Here is an 18909-nt window from a genome sequence, read left to right as displayed (position 1 = left end):
GGTCATCCAGTGCCAGCCGCGAATCCAGGAGGACTCCCAAGTTGCGCGCCCTCTCCGAGGGGGCCAAAGTTTCGCCCCCTATAGTCAGCGATGGTGTCAGCTGACTATGCCGAGGCGCTGGCAACCACAGCCACTCGGTCTTGGAAGGGTTGAGCCTGAGTCTGTTCCTCCCCATCCAGACCCGTACGGCCTCCAGGCAGCGGGCCATCACGTCAAGGGCAACGTTGGGGTGGTCTGGGGTGGAAATGTACAGCTGAGTATCGTCAGCGTACTGATGGAAATCCACCCCAAAACCACGAATGATCTCCCCCAAAACCACGAATGATCACGTGATGCTAGGGATGCTGAAATGGTTGTAAGTGTGAAAAACGGTCATAAATCACTTATTCCAGTGACGTCGTAACTTTGAACCTTCACTAAATGAAGTGTTATAAGTCAAGGACTAGTTGTATAATCCTTCTTAGTTCTGCTGTTTCTAAACAAAACCATGTTACAGTTGGATGTCTGCCTTCCCATTCTATGCTGAAAAGATGACTGTAAGATAGAAATCTAAGAACTACTTAGCAAAATCAAACATTTATTTCTATGAATAATTTGGAGGACTTAAGGCAGGAAGCAACTTGTTTTCTGTGCTCTTTTGTTTTTGTTTTGTTTTACAATTTTGTTCTCCAGGAAATTCCTAAACCCTCGTTAGCTCTGAATGGTGTTGGAGGGAAAAGTGCTACTGAGCTGATGCGTCACTTGCGGTAAATTTAGCTTTTCTTTGCTTGAATTATATCTGTAGTAATTGTTTCACTCAATTTAAATGCTTACTGGGCAATTTGTTTTTAATTTTCATTTGGATTATGAATTGCCTAAGAAAAGTGTTTTTGAAGCATGGCATGCAAACGCCCTTAAATTTACTAATATGGATTAGTGCAAAGATTTGCTGTTTTAATAGTGTCAGATTTGTACTGTCTGAATTCTTGTCTTGAAGATGACAATTTTGCAATTGTATTGAATACTGTCCAAAAGGTTTCGCTTGTGTGACACTTAAGAAAAAAATTAAGAGATACTTAAAAACCTCATGACAAACCTATTTGCCCAGCTAGCAAGCTGCCAAATGCCAGTCAGGGTTGAAGGATTTTGTGCTGCTTCTGAAAAATATTTAAACTTTATAATTTCAGTGAAATCCAGCTCCATAGCTCTGGAATAGTCAGAATAGATCTTTGTATCATCATTTCACTGTAGTAGTATGAATTTACTGTGTATTAATATTGTTTTTAGCAAATGTAATGTCATTATTAGACAGGAGAAGGAGAATGGTATTCTAAGCCAGTTCCCAGAATTCCAAGGTTTTTAATAGATCAAAATTGATCTGGATTTTACAATTTAAAGGACTCACTTGAGAGTGCTTTTAAAACCTGATACCCAACATGAAGCCACCCCTAATGTTGTATTTCAAGAAGTCTTGAATCAGAACCACGAGGAAAAGTTTTCTGTGAAGGACAGCTATGTTGAAGATTTTAGCGAGATGTTGAAAGAGAGCCCTTTTTGGATTTCTCACTACACTTTAATCCAGTGAACCCTCCAGGAAAGGGCAGCGTCCTGCTTCTTGCTCTGAACCTCTGAACTGCATGGTTTCCAATTAATGGTTGCAGAAATTAACCAGGTGCCCAAAGGCTGAGGAAGCTGGACAGTAAAGCAGGTCTGAATGAAGGTAGTTTGCCAACTTCGTTGCCTTGACTCTTCCATTAGGCAAAGTGGGACCATGATTACCTACGGTGGGATGTCAAAGCAGCCTGTGACAGTCCCTGTGGTGAGTAACCCTAAAGTTTTCTGGCCAGACTGCACATGTTCCCTTTCCTGAGATAACACAGGTAGTTCTCAACTTATGGCCACAACTGAGCCCAACGTTTCTGTTGCTAAGTGAGTTTTGCCCCATCTCATGACCTTTGTTGCCACAGTTGTTACGTGAATCAGTGCAGCTGTTAAATTAGTAACACTGTTATTAAGTGAACCTGGCTTCTCCATAGACCTCGCTTGTCAGAAGGTCGCAAAAGGGGGTCACATGACCCCAGGACACTGCAACCGTCATCAGTAGGAGTCAGTTGCCAAGCATCTGAATTTTGATCATGTGACCGTGGGGATGCCGTAATGGTCATAGGTGTAAAAAATGGTCGTCACTTTTTTCAGTGCCTTTGTAACTTCAAACAGTCACTAAGTGAACTGTTGTAAATCGAGGACTACCTGTACACTATTTCTGTTTGTGCCTTAGGTTTCCCAGTTGTTAGAGCAATATCTCTTAAGAGGAAACACATTCTGATATCCCCCTATTGTGATGCTAAATTCCCCCCCATCCCAAAACTGTATTTCAGAACTTGTGAATTGTAATTCCTCTGCAGAGCGCACTGATCTTTAAGGATGTCAAGCTTTGTGGCTTTTGGATGACCCAGTGGAAGAGGGCCAATGCCCAGAGTAAGTGGCATGTGTGCGTTGTTTTTATATTAGGAACTGATGAAATCTGCCTTCAGCTCCAAATTTCTCATCTCTCTCATTCAGTGGATTAAAATGCATGTGAAATAATCTGCAGCCAATGAAAACAAAACTCCATACATGACAATTGAAAGAGGGCTGAGTACTAGAAAAATAAGAAGACACTGTTTCCTTAGCTTAATGAAAAGGGTTATAGCAGAACATCTGTGATCTGATGCATCTCCAGTCAAAAGTGAAAGAAATATTACTGTCAGAGATATGGGTTGAGTTTAATCAATTGAGTTAGTCAGTTTTATACACTGGATAAAATAAATATACTTGATGACACTCTGCTGCCCAATTTATAATGTTGGGTTAGGTGGTTGAGCCTTTGCAGTCTGTGGATTACAAAAAAACATTATGCACTTCCCATAATCTTGAAGTCTGTTTATTCCTTCCCTAACTAAAAAAGATAATTCCAATTGTATCATGTATTGAACTTTTTGGTATTGCTGATTTTTATTTTCAGGTTGCCTGAGAGCAATTTATTTTATCCACCATGTAGATTTGCCTAATTCAGTGGATTCTGGGCTTACAGTATCTTACAGTAAAAACAACCAATAAAAAATCTCCACTAAAATGACATGACCCAATAAAAGTAGCAAAACAAAAACAAAAAAGAACAAGACTCAATAATACAAGAGAACTACTTTACCAGGGCCTGGAGGAAACGGCTGGATTAAAAAATGGCAGAGTTGGTTCAAGACAAAGCTCTGGTGAGAATATCATTCCAGAGGGACAGGCAGAGGAGATTCCAGCAGAATTTATTGTACCAATGATTATTATTCTCTTGAATCTAAACCAGGGGTCTTCAAACTTGGCCCTTTTATGACTTGTTGACTTCAACTCCCAGAATTCCTCAGCCAGGCACACTGGCTGAGGAATTCTGGGAGTTGAAGTCCATAAGTCATAAAAGGGCCAAGTTTGAAGACCCCTGGTCTAAACTCAGTAGTTCAGAAAGAAAGAACAACTGATGATTATTTTCTGCCTTCTTTTCTATACACAGGCAAAGACAAGCTGGAAACAATGATAGCAGATCTGTGCACTCTCATTCGAAAGGGTCAGTTGGTTGCTCCTGCCTGCCAAGAAGTCCCTTTGGTAGATTACCAAGCAGCTTTGAAGATTTCCCAGGAACCATATGTATCAGTTAAGCAGATCCTCCGGATGTGAAGATCATCTGATGAGAAAATAACAGACAAGCATGTTCAGTCCCAGAAGGCCTGAATGATTCAGCATTACAGAACCGAAGTGATTTATATCCTCACGTCCATCTTCTGGCTCAACAGGGACAGACAGAGGAGTGCGGAGCAAACAGTGCAGGCTTAACATAGAGGGGAAATCACTATCCAATATCAGTGATGGCATGGGAGCTAAAGCAATTTTGGTTTCTATCCAACCAGGGAATCCTTGTAGACTTTCTCTTTTTATTTTTTGTTTTGTTATTAAACTTATATAGCATCCATCAGGCCAGAGACAACTTTAGGCAGCTTGATAGAAGTCTGGAGAAAAAAAGAGACATTTCAGCCCATGGAGGATCTGCTCGCAACAGTTCTTATCTTGGAAATTATTTCATCTATGATGATGTATGTGTACACACTCAGAATATTTACTAATATACAGTGTGATAAGACTTCCTCAAGAGTGGAATGAGATGGGACAGATGGTGGTCCCACTGGGGTTAAAGACTTTGTATAAATCTCTCTCTGATTCTGCAGATTATAACGAATTAGGTAGGTTTTTAGTATTTTCCTCTTTTACAGACACAGGATGCTGTCAACAGTCTTTACAGCCAGATCCCTTTCTTTTCTGAGCGAAATGACTCTTGACAAGTTAGTCATTGAGCAGGAAAATCATGGTGGATGCATTCAGCTTCAAAATTAGTTCTGTGGCTTCTGAGGTAACTTTCCCCAACTTCATATTTGATTTTCATAACTCTTGACCCACACAACTGATCCTCATGCTGGCTGGCAAATATATGACCAAGTCCAAAATATTTGGGATTGAGAAGAATTTTCTAAGCCAGCGTTTTTCAACCCTGACAACTTGAAGATGTATGGACTTCAACTCCCAGAATTCCACATATTGGAAGTTTCCAAGTCCATCCAAGTCAAGTTGAAGTTCACACATCTTCAAGTTGCCAAACTTGAGAAACACTGTTCTAAGCCATTCTTACGCATTTTCAGAGATGTATTTTAGAAGCAGCAGCAGATGCTAAAAATAGAGTGATCTGTACAGTAATATGCAACAAGGTAAACTAGCTTCACTTAGTAGATTTCTTAGCAGCTCCTTTTCGTTCTAATGTTAGTTTATTAAAGGTGGATGAGTAATTAGCCCACCAAGGCATTTTCCTTGGAGCAGCCAGCTTGCAGGGGAGTTTCTAAACAGCTGCAGTGTAATTTGAGAGCCAGGATGGATCAATTGTAGCCTGCAGCATCGAAAGTCCTCTTTGGGATATAATGTCGGAAAAAGAACAGTTTTGAATTGGTTATTTATATCATGATGGCTGTAACTGAGATGAAAGCAAATTGCATTTGATTACAAACCTGTTCTTGCAAAAATCACACAATGGCCGTTGAAATGTCAGTGATTTTCATCTCCAATAAAGTGTTTTAGCTCTGATCACCGATGAGATTTTTCCTTGGCCTTAGTAATAGCAAATGACAGCCTTGAAGCCCTTCAATTGCACAGTGTTGCTGCATCAGTTTCGAATCTCTTCTGCTGTACTGGTTTAATTGTTTGTGTCAGGTTTTCAGACATTAGATTTGATATGTAGGAGTCTTGTGCTCTTATGCGCAAAATGTAGATAGTGAAGGTGCTGGACTTAAATGCGCGGCATGGTTATAATGAAATGATAGGTTGGTCCTACATAAATGTGGCACAGCACAATAAAGCCATATGTGCATTTTAGTTTTGAGTGGCTTTGGTTTACTTTAGTATGGTTTGCATTTATTGTTGCATAGCTTGCAGTGGGAACCAAATAATTAGACCTGTTCTGAAAATGATCTACCTTCTTGCTTCATTTCAAAGGATAGCAGGCAAATGGAAGAGCTTTATATGCCTTGACTGTAGCCATATTACCCAGATCTGGGATTCTTCCATTTAAAAATAGATTATTTGAGGGCTTACTTGAAAGGAAAAAAGCAATGTTATACTTCTTCCTTTAAATTTAAATGCTCCAGTCCTGGTCATGTTCCCTTTGAAGCTGGAGAGAGAACTCTAAGAAAACTGTTGGGAAACACTGTTTTAATGCTTCAAGATGCTAGAAATTGACACTCCGGCACTGAAACCCTGTTCCTTTTTCATTTGGCTTATTGTGGGGTTGCAGCCAAGAAGATTGCAAAAAATCAATCTAAGATGGAATCCTTCAAGAAAGAGAAGACAGCAAGGAGGGTGGGGGGAGGAAGGCAGAGAAGAAAGAAGAGAAGAAGCCTAAGCTCAAAGAGGAATTAGATGAGTATGAGCAGGCCTTGGCAGCCTGGTCCAACTCTAAAGATCCTTCTGCTCACCTCCCCAAAAGGTAAGGACCCCCAGTTGGTTGGAGAAGGGATGCTGCAGACTCAGAAATGAATGGGGCGACTTCCACTCCGGGAGTTTGAGGCAACCTGGAAAATGTCCCATGGTACTCTTTGGCCAAATGCAGGGGCAACCTAGGAGGTCAGGCCTGAATTTGGCTTCATCACAATAATTTTAGATACCGTACATCTCAATGATATAGTTTCAGGATCATGTGAAGCGACAGTTTACACTTTATACTGCACTTTATACTTCACTGGTGAGTCCACACTTGAAATGCTGCATCCAGTCCACTCCAGAAAGTGCAGAGAAGAGAAACAAAGATGATAACGGGTCTGGAGGCCTAATCATATGATGAACGGTTGAGGGAACTAGGTATGTCTAGTCCAGGGGTCTTCAAACTTAGCCCTTTTATGACTTGTGGACTTCAACTCCCAGAATTCCTGAGGAATTTTGGGAGTTGAAGTCCACAAGTCATAAAAGGGCTAAGTTTGAAGACCCCTGGACTAGTCTAATCAAGAGAAGGACTAGGGGTGATTCCAGTACTTGAGGAGCTGTCACAGAGAAGAGGCAATCAATTCTCCAAAGCACCTGAGAGTATGACAAGAAGTAAAGGGTGGAAGATCAATAAAGAGAGAATCAACCTAGAACTAAGGAGAAATTTCCTGACAGAACAATTAATCAGTGGAATGACTCACCTCCAGAAGTTGTGGATGCTCCAACACTGGAGGTTTGTGTGGAATGATATAAGGAATCCTGCCATGGGTGATGGACTAGAAGACCTTCAATGTCCCTTCCAATCGCATTCTATGTTCTATGATACTGGATTGCTATCCCTAGTACATGGACTACAATTCAGGGGTTTTTTTACATATAAATATATTTTTTTTACTTAAGCAAAAAGCAAATATAATGAAGAAAAGAGAAGAAAAAAGTAAAAGTGCAAAAAGCAAAGAAAAATAAGAAAAATAAAAAAGAAATGAAAAAATACACAGCTTCCAACCTTCTTTTCAACAGTTACAAACTCATTACGCCTCCTCCCCTTTTTTAGTCTTATTGGAATAATCAAAAGCATACATCATCACTTACTTTTTTTCCCATTTTCAGTAAAAAGTCTATAAAAAGGTTTACAGTCTTATAAAAATATTTGTTTTATCCCTGATCAAATAAGTCAATTTTGCTATTTCTGACATCTTCATAACCCATTCCATATAGGAAGTTTTTCAGACAGACCGGTCTGATTGATTACACCTTGGCATTTTGACTGCTATACTGCAGTTCTACTTTTTACAATCGCTTTTGCCTTGCTTTCTGTCTGAAAAACTTCCTGTATATACTCCCTTGACTCGGCTGGCAAAGAGCGGAGGAGAGCCTGTGGCTTGGTGGTTAAACAACTGCCTAGCAGGTAAACTGCCCAGGTTCGAATCCCATAAAGGGTGTGGCTAACTGAAGAGAGCAAATGAGCTCGAAATGGCCATCTTAGTCTCCCAGTTTAATTCTTTAACTCTTTGTCAGAAAAAGAAATTTGGAGATATATATATCTGCTAAACTTATTCATATCAAAGCAAAGTAAATCAGAAGCTCGGTACTGCCACTGACAGCAAGGGTTTGCCATTAATTAGGGTACAAGATACTTTCTAACTTAATCACCAGTGTACTGCTTATTGTAATATGTTGCTCCTATTTTTCTAACAGGCCTCTAAAAGGGTAATCTTTAATGGATAAATGATTAAATTAGTAGCAAAAGTAAAGTAATTTTAAATGACAAGGACAGGAAAATTATATGAATTGTCTTTGAAGTATTAGAATTTAACTCAAAAGATTTTATTTTTCTTAGACCCAGTAAGTGCACCTTGCATTAAACTTTTTTTTTCTTTTGGCTAAGCCAGCCTTGATTGAATTTCTATGACAATGTGCTAAAACCATACTCTCACACAACACAAGCACACCAAAAGCACAGTTACTTAATTTACTGGGTCACATCCTGTTGAGCTGTGGATTGCTTGCTTTATTGAATAAGCCACAGTTAGTTGGGCTCACCCCACATGCTAAGCCATAAATTTTTGCCAGCCAAAACACATCAAGTCAAAATTAAATCACCTAACGCTGGTTGGACTATTTGAAGCCAACTGCCAGCTTCTGGTTTCTTTATTTTTGTTTCGTTTTTGTTTTTTTGCCTTCCATCTGAATGTATGCAAAGATTGAGCTGCTGTCCCTATGTTTGCTAGGAAAGTAGATGACTACTGTGCTATTCTGGCATAGATGAATCAGGGTGACTGGATTTGTTATCTGTTTGTGAGTCCATCCATCTCTTTCTGCAGCTGCTCCACATTCCTTGTTCTAGCTCATCCATCATCTCTTAATTGGCCTCTTACTCCTTTGGCCCATTAATCTCAATCTTGGTACACAGGAGTTTGTCTTCATTTAACCAGAGACTTGGAGAGAGAAAGTAAGCACAGGTACTTTGCTTTTGTAACAGAAGCAGCTGCAGTTTATTATACATGAGCCAGTGAACACAAAACATGGCTGAGTTGGGAAACTGATTGGGTGTCCCTAATTGAGGTGGGCGGTGGGGGTGCGAGCACTGACAACTAGGGCTAAAAAGCCAGTGTGTTCCCTCTTCACAGAATGGCATTGTTTATGGGCAAGCAATTAGGTTTTCTATAAACATTCTCCCCCCACAACAGTCTGGCAGAAGCATATAGCCCTTGGGAGGACGACAACTATGGTGAGTCTCTTTCCAGACCATTAGCACCAGCAGGCTGCAGATGGTGATGGCTGTCTTCATTGGTATTGCAAGAGAAATGAGTACCATTTTCCTGTTATCATTGCTGCCATGATGGGTAGGGAAGGAAGAATTGGTTCCACATGGCACAGGGATTAATGGGACAGAACAATGCTGTAGCTGAAGGACAGGAAGGGGGGGGGGGTGGCCCCCAAAGCTATTTTAAACCAATCTAAAACAACTTTCTTAGCAGTGCTTACACTTGCTTTTAAAAAAGTTTCCATTTTTGATACTCCTGAGACAGAGAGAGATCTATGAAGAGTGAGGGAAAATTAAAACATATAACAATAGGGGACCTTGGAGGTCTTCTAGTCTAACCTGCTCAAACAGGAGACCCTATGCTGGCTGGAGATTTCTGGGAGTTGAAGTCCACAGGTCTTAGTTGCCAAGGTTGGACACTCTTCCCCTATACCATTCCAAATGGCTGTCCGCTCTCTTCTCAAAAACCACCAGTGATGGAGCACCCATGACTTCCTGAGGTAAGCCGTCATCATTTGATAAAATGCACCAAGATACAGGAGCAGGGGACAAGGGGCCATTTCTGTCATCCAAACAGCCCCCGCAAAGCAGCATAGGGTGCTCCCTATTAACAATAATAAAGTTGGAAGGGACCTTAGAGGTCATCTAGTCCAACCCCCTGCTCAGGCAGGAAACTCTATACCATTTCAGACAAATGGCTGACCAGTCTCTTCTTAAAAACTTCCAGTGTTGGAGCATTCACAGCTTCTGGAGGCAGGTTGTTCCACTGATTAATTGTTCTAACTGTCAGAAAATTTCTTCTTAGTTCTAGGTTGCTTCTCTCTTTGGTTAGTTTTCATCCATTGCTTCTTGTTCTCTCTTCAGGTGCTTTGGAGAATAGCTTGACTCCCTCTTCTTTGTGGCAGCCCCTGAGATATTGGAAGACTGCTATCATGCCCCCTCTCGTCCTTCTCTTCATTAAATTAGACATACCCAATTCCAGCAACCGTTCCTTATATGTTTTAGCCTCCAGTCCCCTAATCATCTTTGTTGCTCTTCTCTGCACTCTTTCTAGAGTCTCAACATCTTTTTTATATCATGGTGACCAAAACTGGATGCACTATTCCAAGTGTGGCCTTACCAAGGCATTGTAAAGTGGTATTAACACTTCACATGTTATCCAAGCGTTTGCTTAATTACTTTATTCTTTCCAAATATGTAGATATCAAGGATTGAAAAATTTACTGTTGTCAAATACAGGTAATTCTCGATTTACAATCATTCATTTAGTGAATGTTCGAAGATACAGTGGCACCAAAAAGAGTGGCATTATAACCAGTACTTGCACTTTGGATCATTGTAGTATCCTCATGGTCACATGAGCAAAATTTGGGCGCTTGGCATGTATTTACAAAAATTGCAGCATCCTGGGGTCATGTGATTGCCATTTGTGATTAATGGCCTATGATATAATTACCATTGTGCCACGACCAAAGTGTACCCTAAAATGGGAATAAGCATGCTCAACTGCCCTGGGCAATTGGAGAAAAACTACTTTGGGGAGGTGCAGGCAAAGGAGTCTGAATAACATCCATAAAACTTCTCAAAAAAACCACACCCCTGTCTTAAATATCCTGCATTGATTGCTCCCCATCATATACCCCATTATGCAGAACTGAGGAGACACAGCAATATTTGACAAATGGTTACATGGAAATTAAAGCGGAAGCAAAATGTCCCCGAAGTTTTAATGCACATTTTTATTTATATACAGATTTATACTCAGCCCTGCATTGTTTGGTGCATTTTATTTCTGTTTTTCATTTTTGCCTAATGATAAAGTAAGGGAACAATGTGCGTTCTGACTGCCATTGCTATGGCACAGAATTGAACCACTTTGAACAGTTTTTTTTCCAGTTGCTCGAGCAGTTGAGCAGTCTTAAGTGTTGTAATAGGAAACACATAATTGCCTGCTGGAATCAGCCCTGCTCATTTGTGATTACTCCTCTAGGACTGATATGACAGTTCAAGTATATATGCAACTATCTCAGTTTCAATATCTGAACTTATATATGTGTGTGTGTGTGTGTGTGATCTACATAGAGGTTATTACTGAATCTCCTAGTCCAGGGCTTTTCAACCTTTTTACCGATTGTACCACTTTTAGGATATGACAATATTCGAGTACCACCTAGCAAGGTGTTAAAAACTTGATGACCAAAAAAAAAAAAACCTGTTCAAAGTAGCAATTGCACTGAAATGACTTATGACCATTTTCACACTTATGACCATTGCAGCATGCCCAGGGTCATGTGATTTATATTTGCATGCTTGGCAAGTGATTCATATTTATAATGGTCACAGTGTTCCAGGGTCATGTGATCCCCTTCTGCAACCTTTTGACAAGCAAAGTCAATGGCTGCTGGTTGCCAAGTGCTAGGGCAGGACTTCCTTTCCTCCCTCCCTTCCCTGCCTCCCTTTTTCTGATTCCCATCTCCTTCTGAAGGAAGAATTTGAAACCCCCCCATATTTTCCCTCTTCCATATATTGATCAAACAAGGAAAGGCCTCCAGAGACAGAAAAGACAAGCTGCTGAGTGAACTAGCTTAAAAAGGCACATTCCCGTTTAAGAATTAACTACTGGCTAGAAAGGAAAGGAAAGAGTGCAGCCGGCACTTAAGGAAGAAAAAAAAATGTAAGTACTGGCTGCCGGCTAAGGCAGCCTCCCCAAATGGCTCCATTCATAAGTAAAGGAATGCTAGAGGCAAAATCCATTCAGGAGAAAAATACTTCAAAATCCCTTGCAGCAAAACTTACAGCTAACNAAGCTAACATGAGACATCAGCCAAATAGAAATTGCTGAACACTCCTTAAGAACACAAAGCCCGCATTGCACAAATCCCAGAACTTCAAAGTCACAAAAGCACATAAGAATCCTTCCACTCTCCATCTCCCTCCCTCGTGCCTCACCTCTAGCCATTGCTGCCTTTTTTCATTCCTCTTGGAGGGTGACCCCTCCCCCACTGCATTTGTTGCCTGTTTGCTGCTGCCAGCACAGGTGGCTGCCACAGCAGTTGTAGATCGGCTCATGGCCAGCCTGCTTGATCCTCCTCCTCCTCCTCTCCTCCTCCTCCTCCTCCTCCTTCTGACTCCATCTCCTCCCAAGGCTGTTGCTTTTTCTCTCTCCCTCTCCTGCCCAAACTGCCTCCTTTTATAGCCTCTCCTGTCTCCGCCCCCTCCTCCTTTCTCATGGGGGAGGGTGAGCCAGAAGTGAGCCTGGGGCCTTTGCAGCTCCAGAGGACTCTCTCACTGTAAGTCCTTGCCTGTGCTGGCTCTTTCCCTCCCCCACTACACTTGGCTAGGCAGGGCTGTGTACCACCTGCTACTCATTAATGTACCACAAGTGGTACGCGTACCACCGGTTGAAAAGCCCTGTTCAGTACCATGAGGCACAGCACGTAAACATGTGTTAATGTCAACTTATGGGAAGGCACAGGTATATAATAAAGTATTTGGAGATACTTCTATGACCCTACCATAGGAGAATGCTGAGGTGCTAAATCTATCACTTTGCACATCAGGGTTAAAAGTTCTCTGCTTGACCTCATTCCAGGCTTTGTTTACACCCAGGATAGGTAGATAGGTATTAAGGGGAAAGCTCACAATGATGTAATATTTGACTGCCACTGCCTGCCAGTGAAGCAGCTATCATTCTGCCAGGGTAATCAGATGTCCAACTTTTGCCAGTTCTTTCTGTCTTTGAGGTTCTCTGTGTAGATATATCCCTTTATCAGAATTACATTCCATTTGTATGGACTGTATACAGTGAAGCATTCACTATGATTTGCTGCTGCATGTCTTTCTACAAATCACAAGTATTTCAATTTGTGTGTAAACTCTTCACTTTTGGGGGAAATAATAAATTAAATGTGCTGAAATATTTTAAATAAACATAGAATCACACTATCAAAGGGCAACCTAAGTTATTTATGAGCTTATTTCAGTTATCACTGATATATGATCCCCATGGTCATGTGATCAAAATTCAGATGCTTGGCAACTGACTCATATTTATGACGGCCGCAGTCCTAAATCAGGGTCATGCGATTCCCTTTTGCGACCATCTGACAGGCCAGGTCAATGGGAAAGCCAGATTCACTTAATAACTGTGGTGCTAACAATTGCAGTGACCCACTTAACAATTCTGGCACAAAAGGTTGTAACAAGGGTCCTCAAACTTGGCCCTTTAATGACTTGTGAACTTGATAATGATAATAATGATAAAAGTTGGAAGGGACCTTGGAGGTCAACTTCAACTCCCAGAATTCCTCAGCCAGTCATAAAAGGGCCAAGTTTGAAGATCTCTGGGTTATAAAATGGGGCAAAATTTACTTAACAAATGTTTCACTTACCAGAAATTTTGGGCTCAATTGTGGTTGTAAGTCGAGGATTGGCTGTATAATAATAATAATAATAAAGGAGTCGTCGAGACATTTTTGAATTCTTAAATTACAAGTTTAATAATTTATCATGCCCGTGGTAGCCCAATCACACCTACAAGGTACCATAACCGGAGGCACGAAACTACCCCCTCCTCGGATTAAATCCAACACTGGGACAGCTCTCTCCTGGTTAAAGGAGCACGTCTCCTTTAAGAGCCGCCGCCGCGTGCCGGAAGAAACAGGCGAACTTCGAAAGCGCCGCCGCAAAAGCTGCTTGGGAAGCTTCCCGACTCGCGGCGTAATGTGACGTGCCTACGTCAGCGCGCACGCCATTGCGTGCGTGTACTACGCCAGCGAGAGGCAACGAGAGGGAGGGGGGCGAAAAAAAATCGCCGCTGCCGCCGCCGCCGCCCCCCCTCAGTCGGCCGCCCCCGCGTGGACCTCAGCGCGTGCACCGCCGCCCCTCCGTCATCGTCCCCGGCGCGGGGTCCCGTGCTGGTTCTTTTTTGGAGGGGGAGATGCCTCGGGTCTATATCGGGCGCCTTAGCTACCAGGCCCGAGAGCGGGACGTGGAGCGCTTCTTCAAGGGCTACGGAAAAATCCTCGAAGTGGATCTCAAGAACGGGTGAGGCGTGCCGGCGACTTTAATCCTTCCTCCGCCTGCCCGGGGCCGGAAGGTCCTCTCTGGGCCTGGCCCGGCCCGGACTTTCATGCCGCGTTTCCTCCTGTCAGTACGGCCTGTCCCCACAAAGCGCATGCGCGCCCTTTCTCTGTCCTTTCCCGCGCGCGCCTCTCCGTCCCTCTTGCCCTCCCCCTTCTCCTCTCCTCCCCCCCCAAAGCGATACTCGTGCGTTTCGCCGAGATCCTTCCGGGGAATCCTTGAAGTCGCTCCTGGGCCAAGGTCCGTGTCGACCCCTCTTGTGGTCCGTGCGGTGCTGTTGGAGGAGACCCGTGCGCTCCTGTCCGGGTCAAGGCAGGCGAGGAAACCTGGGGGTCGCGCGTGATCCAGCCGCGCTTTTTCTAGCCCAACTTTTCTGCAAGAGCAAAAGCTTTCATTCCCCGAACTCTGGGTTGAAAAGGTTGACTGGCCCAAAGTCACCCTGTGAATTTCAGTGACTGAGGATGGACTTGAACCTGCATTTCTTCCCTCCAGCACCTTAACTATTTGGGATGTTGTGTTTTGGGGCAGGGGGCCTTTGAGTCGGTTTTTTACTTGTTCGTTCAGTTTTCCTGGCAAAGTTTTTCAGAATTAGTTTGCCATCTAGGGCTGAGAGAGAGCGACCGGCCCATAGTCATGCAGCTGGCTTCTTGTTAAAGGCTGGACTTAAAACACATGATCTCCCAGTTTCTAGCCCAGTGGTGGTGAACCTATGGCTCGGGTGCCAGAGGTGGCACTCAGAGTCCTCTCTGTGGGCACGCGTGCCGTCGCCCCAGTCCTAGGCCTTCAGCTGGGTTTTATAAAACCTTTTCGCTTTAGGCTTCTGCCGCAATGTACAAAAAAAAGGTTCGATCAATCAGTCAATTTCAACTTCTCACGGAAAAAAAAAATCTTGCAAAGTTGGAATTGATTGATTGAACTTTTTAGTCCCACCCAGTTTGCTGTTACCACCGCAGCCACGCCCACCCAATGGGCCACACCCACCTGGCACCCGACGATGCATAAGTGGGTTTGGGGTTGCAGTTTGGGCACTCGGTCTCTAAAAGGTTCGCCATCACTGTTCTAGCCTGATGCCTTAACCACTGCATCAAACTGGCTCTGCTTTAACTGTTACATTTGCCCAAAGCTTGGATGTTGTTATTACATTTTTTAAAATACGTCTAACTGGCAGAGGCAAGCATACCTAAACCTCTGCCTTCTGGTTTCCCCACAACAGCCTTGTCAGGTGGGTTTGGCTGTGAGAGTGACTGGCCCAAAGTCACTCAGCCTACTTTCATGCCAAAGGGAGGCCTAGAACTCACAGGCTCAAGGTCAGCACCTTCACCAATACACCAAACTGGCTCTCTTGCTTTCATCTCGTGTTTAAAATCTATCATAGGACAAAATGAAATGTCTTCTTTCCTGAAGCCGACCTGGAGCTGAAAGGGGTCCTGGATGAAGCCCTTTTCTTAATGAACGAGCAGTACTGGAAGCTGCCATGTACTGTCTGGGTTCATGCATTGTGCTGTTCATGCTTTGATTGACCATGGCTTATTTAATATCTAACAGCCAGATCCACAATAATATGGTAAGCCACAAACTATGGTTTACAAACCACAGTGATTCAATTCAGGCAACATGCCAAACCAAGAGTAGACAAACAATTTTGATGTGGCATTTTGTACTATGGGTAAACAGCATCTTGCATGGACCATTAGTCTAATTTCAGTATTGTCTTTTTTGGTTTAACTGGAGATATTAGATGTTGCACCTGAGATTTTTTAATAGCTGGCCCACGGGCCGGTTGCATCATGCAGAGGATGCGCCCACCCCAGCTCCAGCAATGCAAAAAAAGTCGCAACACATCGCGACACGTCACGTGACGTGATGAGTTTGATACCCGTGCTCTGTGTCTAATCAGTAGCCATTTTAATAATTATGATATAGTGCTTGATTTTTTGGACTTGGATCAGGAAAGTAATGGTTAGAAAATAAATGCTATGCTGTCTTAACTTATTGTAGAATTTAAATAAATCTGATGTAAAATGCATTTTTAGCACTTGTAAAGCAGTACAATCAAATGTGTACATGTTTAAAACCAATCCATTGCATTTTTACAGAACATATTGCCTCATGAGAGGGCTTAAGCCTGGGTTTAAAGGGAGTAGGCATCATCCCTTTCATGAAGAATTATTTCATGATAGAATTGCAACATGATTTATAGAGCAGCACTAGGTGTATTTATTTGAAATACTATTTAATTTACTCTGGTGTATTCTCATGTAAATATGCATACCCATTTTAAAGTATTTCTGAAAAAAATGGCAACTTTACAAAAATAATTATATAGTTGAACTATTTCTTCTGTAAAGGAGCACTGTGAAATTGATAACAATACTAGTGGTACAACAGGAGACAGGTGTCCATAATCCCCGCTAGTAGCTGGTTGACCAGGAAATCATTGCCACATTGGGATAAATGTTCTAGAATGTATGAATTATACATGACTAAATCTTGCATGGGTTTCTTTAGATTGAGCAGGTTCTTTTTAGGACAAACACTTCTAACAGCTATCAGAAGATGAAAAGATGTTAGTTATTCCTTATAGGATATAACAGTGGTGGCGAATCTATGGCACACGTGCCAGAGGCGGCACTCGGAGCCCCCTCTGTGGGCACACGTGCTGTCGCCCTAGCCCTGCCTTTCCCCACGGCCCCCTACTCACCAGCAGCCCCACCAGAGGAGAGTCGCCCCCGAGCACGGCCCACGTGGAGCAGCGCAGCCAAGCACATGGAGCCGGGCAGCTGGGACAAGACTCCGCCCTCGCATTCCATTGCGCACAGATGACGCTGCAGGGTGAGGGCAGAGGGCATGGCCGCCATGGCAGTGCTGGGCCACCTGGGTGATCTGCGATGGGTCGTGGAGGCGGTGAGTGGCCCTGCAGATGGGCAGGGTGGAGGCAGAGTGGACAGGATGGGGCGGAACGAGGCAGGGGTGGTTTTGGGGCACTCGGTCTTTAAAAGTTTCGCCATCACTGGGATATAAGATAAAACTTTAAGTGTAAAGCCCCCTATTTAATAGTCTTTAATTGCAAGCATTAATATTTATCTCTGTTGTTACATTTGTGATATACAAATGATAAAAATTATATATTTTTATAACATATCATGCATAATGTCATTATAGAAATGATGCAGGCTGATGCAGATGTTTGGTAATAGCATGCTAAACTGAGGTTTTACTATATGAACAACTAGCAAACAAGCCAAAGTTCTTGCACTTAATAATAAACTAATGGTGATGCCATCTAGATTTATCAATGTGATCAATTAATAAAAGTATTCAGATAGGATCAGTTCTTAGTATTCAAGCAACATTCAAATTGATCTCAGTTTGAACATAGATTTCTGAAGGTGGTTTCTATTCTTTGCCTATCTTCAGATATCACACGATGCTTTGGAGAATAATGCTTTGGAAGCATCCCCTTTTACTTTTGATTAACTGAGGTCTGTGCTGTTTAATGGAACAAATTGAGTAAAGGTAACTGGCTAATATTCAGAAAGCCAACTTCAAAATTAATAGGAAATAGAGTTTATTGAACTCTAGAGAGCACAGTAAACTAAACGATTGCTTAAAAATAGAAGTATTTTTTTCCAAATTATCACTAACAGTAAAGTTCATGGGCTATTTAAGAAGTTTTGCATATTACACTAAATTTGAGACTAATTGCTTTCAGTAATTAGCCAGATTTAATTTTTCCGCTAATTGTTATTAAAGGGCCTGAATTTTAGTAGCTAAAATAGTATTAAGTTTAGGCTATAACACTTTTATACCTTTTTGCAAAGTAATTTGTTGGCTTTGTTCTAATGTTTGCGAATTTTAATACAGTAATGCTTAGCAAACTGAGGATGGTATACCAATAGATTGTAACTCCTTATTCTGTGAGAAATTGGCAATATGGGTAAAACAAGTTGGGATATATATGAGAAAAACTAAATTGGGGTCGCAGCATTAAAAAGTCCATACTTTTTGACTTGCCTTAATGTCCAGGATAATATTTTTGTTTGCCGGGGTCTAATCCCTTACCTTATTCTGAAGCTTTAAAATGGCAGCATAGTGTCAGATACAACTGTTTTACTCTGGTTGGCAGTAATATTAAGGCAGTAGAAACTTGTTTTCCTGCTGTATTAGTTTACCATTCAAAATACCAACTGTTATACAACTAAAGCATCTCCTAGACTTCTGTCAGATATTGATGGTTCAGACCACTAGCGCCTTTAACAACTCAGATTTCAGGAGATGAATGTCATCAAAATCTATCTTGGGCAGAAGAAGGATTGCAACTAGAAATATAATTCTGGTAATTCGAAAGTTTGAAAAAACATTTTTCTCCATTTGGTAGAAAAGTAATTTTTTTATTATTTTTTGCTATCAACCCAAATATTTACTTTAACTACATTAATTATTTCAGCTAGCATATACATTTGTACTATCTGGCTTATTTGTAATGTGTTCAGAATAAAAACTTTTTTAGAAGCCTTTGTGGATGAACCATCTCAAGATAATTTATAGAAAAGAATCCTGCCTATATATTTACTTAGATGATATATTTATATGTTAAAAGAATAAATGCTTTAACCTTTTGCAACCAAAATTACAGATTTTGGTAATTTGTATCATCTAATTCTAGAGAATGCTACAATCTGTTTCACCATATGCTACCCAAGCATATGTCTCTAGTAAACAAAAATATTATGGTATTAAAAACAAAGAGCATATTTGAGTATTATGAAATGTTCTAGAATTAAAAAAAAATAGTAATGAAATATTAATGTAAAAGGTTTCCTTCCATTAAACATTCTTTTTTTTTTTTTTCAATATAAAATTTTATTGTTTTTATCATAAAAAAAAAGAAATACATCACAGATATTACACAATGTTATAACCCATCCCCCCACCCCCCGGACTTCCCAAACCAACCTAGGCTAATATTCAAATACAAGTAAACAAATATTAATATCTCTAACTCCAAAGTCTAAACTTAAACAATCCATCTCCTC

The 18909-nt window shown here is 41.6% G+C and overlaps 2 protein-coding genes across 2 annotated transcripts in view; both read left to right on the top strand.

The window, feature by feature from the left end:
• Window positions 1–3942, top strand: part of MECR (mitochondrial trans-2-enoyl-CoA reductase) — a 10547-nt gene extending 6605 nt beyond the window's left edge. The window contains exons 4-8 of the mRNA XM_015814330.1: window positions 465–502; window positions 673–746; window positions 1738–1798; window positions 2385–2457; window positions 3521–3942. Coding sequence (XP_015669816.1) covers window positions 465–502; window positions 673–746; window positions 1738–1798; window positions 2385–2457; window positions 3521–3684 — 410 coding nt within the window. The 3' untranslated portion in view covers window positions 3685–3942. The remainder of the gene's footprint in view (window positions 1–464; window positions 503–672; window positions 747–1737; window positions 1799–2384; window positions 2458–3520) is intronic.
• Window positions 3943–13636: 9694 nt separating this feature from the next.
• The window catches only part of SRSF4 (serine and arginine rich splicing factor 4), a 13614-nt gene continuing 8341 nt past the window's right edge, over window positions 13637–18909 (top strand). Inside the window, exon 1 of the mRNA XM_015814325.2 lies at window positions 13637–13837. Within this exon, the coding sequence (XP_015669811.1) occupies window positions 13731–13837 (107 nt within the window). The 5' untranslated portion in view covers window positions 13637–13730. The remainder of the gene's footprint in view (window positions 13838–18909) is intronic.

Source organism: Protobothrops mucrosquamatus, unplaced genomic scaffold (assembly GCF_001527695.2).
Source record: "Protobothrops mucrosquamatus isolate PMUCROS unplaced genomic scaffold, P.Mucros_1.0 scaffold237, whole genome shotgun sequence".
In the NCBI taxonomy this organism is placed as follows: domain Eukaryota; kingdom Metazoa; phylum Chordata; class Lepidosauria; order Squamata; family Viperidae; genus Protobothrops; species Protobothrops mucrosquamatus.
Note: the sequence above shows the minus strand (reverse complement) of the source record. Positions and strands in the feature narration are given on the sequence as shown.